The sequence below is a fragment of the Seriola lalandi genome, unplaced genomic scaffold, assembly GCF_002814215.2.
Source record: "Seriola lalandi dorsalis isolate HSWRI2012SDOR001 ecotype SW California unplaced genomic scaffold, Sedor1 jcf7180002054850, whole genome shotgun sequence".
NCBI lineage: Eukaryota > Metazoa > Chordata > Actinopteri > Carangiformes > Carangidae > Seriola > Seriola lalandi.
Genome location: NW_019525403.1, coordinates 3,140,948 through 3,143,911, shown reverse-complemented (window position 1 = coordinate 3,143,911; position 2,964 = coordinate 3,140,948). Strand labels below are relative to the sequence as shown.

General features: G+C 42.9%; 1 protein-coding gene across 1 annotated transcript in view; it reads right to left on the bottom strand.

The window, feature by feature from the left end:
* Positions 1-2,590: 2,590 nt before the first annotated feature.
* The window catches only part of LOC147817915 (uncharacterized), a 3,181-nt gene continuing 2,807 nt past the window's right edge, over positions 2,591-2,964 (bottom strand). The window contains exon 3 of the mRNA XM_087179488.1: positions 2,591-2,598. Within this exon, the coding sequence (XP_087035614.1) occupies positions 2,591-2,598 (8 nt within the window). The remainder of the gene's footprint in view (positions 2,599-2,964) is intronic.

The following is a 2,964-nucleotide window of genomic DNA, read 5'->3' as shown; positions in this document are numbered from 1 at the left end:
TATAGACAAGGGAGGCAAGGGTGATTGAACACAGGTGAAACACATTAGGGCGGGGCAGACAATCACAGACACAGGACCAAGACAGGAAGCAAAAACACTGACACACATGGAAACCAATTACAAAATAAAACAGGAAGTGCAAAAACTCCAAAACAAAACTAACAAAAAGTGTCTGCCATAGCAAACCATGACAGTCTGTTGCCAATTGCTCCATATATTGCTGTACAAAGGCAATTTCCGACCCCCAACCAGCAAAAAAAGCTGTTGGGGGCAGGCAAACTTCCTTAACCCTCGTATTATGTTGAAAAAAAATTACATTGATTATGTTGCGAGTCATTTTGACCCGTACTGTGTAAATGCACGCAAAACAGTCAAGAAAACAGGTTAAACCAATAACCAATTTATTTTAGATTATATAAACATTTAGAAAAGTGACATACAATACATTTTGAATTCCAACATTATATTTAAGAACTATTTTGTCTAAGTTTTTCCCTCTTCACAAACACATTTCTTTTTACATTAACCTTAACATGTGCCGTTTTCTGAGATTTTCAACGTTCAACATTTTCAATGTTCTCCACATGATGGGCAGAATGTTACTGTGTGCTTTCTGCAGATGTAATTTTTGCATTTCAAACAACAGGTACTTGTTTTACTGTCCTCTCGGGAGGGACACACCTGGCATCTTTTCCTTTTCTTTTCACCTGTGTCCACTGGATTTTGTTCGGGTGACCTGAGCTCGACCTTTTCAATGACAGCTGCTGCTGCTGGGGATCGAGCTGGCCTGGCTCGCGTCTGAATCTTGGGAGTGACAAGTGCTTTGCCGAGTTCTTCCAGGAAAAGCCGACGTCGGTACAATTTGCCGGCATTCCATTGCTGGTTGATTTCAGTCCACAGGACATAGGCATTGTAAGCAGACACGTCCACAATGTTGAAGAAAATCACCAAAGGCCAACGGGCAGTCTTGCGCTGGCAGCTGTATGTTGCTGTGACTTTGTCCAGATTATCAACTCCTCCTTTGGTGGAGTTATAATCCAGGATAATTTGTGGCTTCATGTCTTCTCTTGTGCTCAGAGATGCATCTGTGTGCATTGTACTCATTACAAGAACATTCTTGTTTCTCTTTGGGCAGTATGAAACAACTGTTGCTTTCTCAGTGAAAGCAAATATGGAGGAATGCAGAGGTCTGCCCTGTATCTTCAGAATTTCACTGGGAAGTTCTGGTTTATTTCTTCTGACCGTTCCCAACATGGTCAGCTTTCTCTTCTGGAGTTCATCTCCAAGGCGGTAGGATGTAAAGAAGTTGTCACATGTGATGTTATGACCTTGCAGCCCTTCACTCATCTCCAGCACCACACGCATCCCCTGATTCTTCTCAGATGTTCCTCCAGGTAGCTTTCCAGTGTATACTTGCATATTCCATGCATAGCTGGATTTTGCATCACAGGCTGCCCATATTTTGATGCCATACTTAGCAGGCTTGTTGGGCATGTACTGTCGGAAAGGACAGCGCCCCCTGAATGGAACAAGGCGCTCATCTACAGTAACATGGGGACCAGGATTGTACAACAAAGGTAAAATTTCAACCCATTTATCCCACACATCTCTGATCGCAGCTAGTTTGTCTCTTTCACGTCGACCAGCTCTGGTGTCGCGGTTGTCAAAGCGGATCACACGAGATATCATGTGGAATGTCTCCAGAGACATTGTTGCACGAAAGATTGGCCTTCCATTCTCTTCATTCCATAGACTTGCAGTTGCTTCTCCCTTTGACCTGTACACTCCAGCTAATAACAGAACTCCAATGTAAGCATGCAAGTCAGTCTGATCCAGTGGCTTCCATTTCTCTTGAAACACACGTCTCCCCTCCAAGTTGGTCATTTCCAGTATAATCCTCTCTATTGGTGGGGATATGAAAGGCTGAAATGCTGATTGAATCCCATCAACTCGTGTGACAGCAAATCTTGTAGGACCGGGAGTCATTTTGATCACATTGGAAGATGACAGTCTGCCTCGGCTTTGGCGTGGTGATGTTGACCATTTTATATTACCGTCCTTAGATGCCCATGTCCCCTCTGTGGATGATGATTGCTGCATTCCTTGGTTTTCATCTGTTGGAGGGACAACGGCAGACTCATCTTCTAAATCCTCTGAATCCTCTGAATCCTCCTCATCGTAGGAAAATTGACAATCTGGATCAGCAATAACATTGTCCTCTGTCTCTGAAAGATCCTCTGTCTCTGAAATCTCTTCCTCTACATCACTATCCCAGTTCAAAATCTGTGATAAAGCTTCCTCAGCTATAATCCTTTGGGAGCTCATTTTTGGTGAGTTTGTCAAAAAGATGACATGAGAACAGTGACAAGGACAAGTGTGAGAAAGTTCCCTCTTTTCACACACCTGGGTCTGAGTCTCAGAGGCAATCAAAATACCAGAACATCAAAGAAACATGTTTATTTTGGATCTGAACAGCTACTTACCCACATTAAAGTGTCTGGGTCAAAATGACCCGCAACATCATCTTTGTATACAAACTCTGCACAGACACTCCACTACACATCAAAGTGTCCAGATTTTACAAACCAGTTCATGACCCTAGATGAGGAAAAGTCACCAAATTTCATGAAGAAAAAAAAAGGATAACCAGTACTTTGGTAAACACAAAAACTGAAACGGGTCAAATTGACCCTTAACATGATATGAGGGTTAATCTATCTGCCTGATGCACTTCCAGAAACTCAGGAATACGTAAATTAACTTTTTTTTTGCTCTCTTTTTTACAGCTCAGTGAACTCGGTTCCTCACACACCAAACAAAGGGCATGTTCAGAGTGGTATGGCCGTAAGCGAGAGGGAGCGCGACAAATTCCCTCTTTAAACATGATGATCATGTCCTTCATGCACGAAGCTATGTGTTTATGTCTAGCGCAGGAGCCTTTCCTTTTCAGCGTTTGCTTGTTGC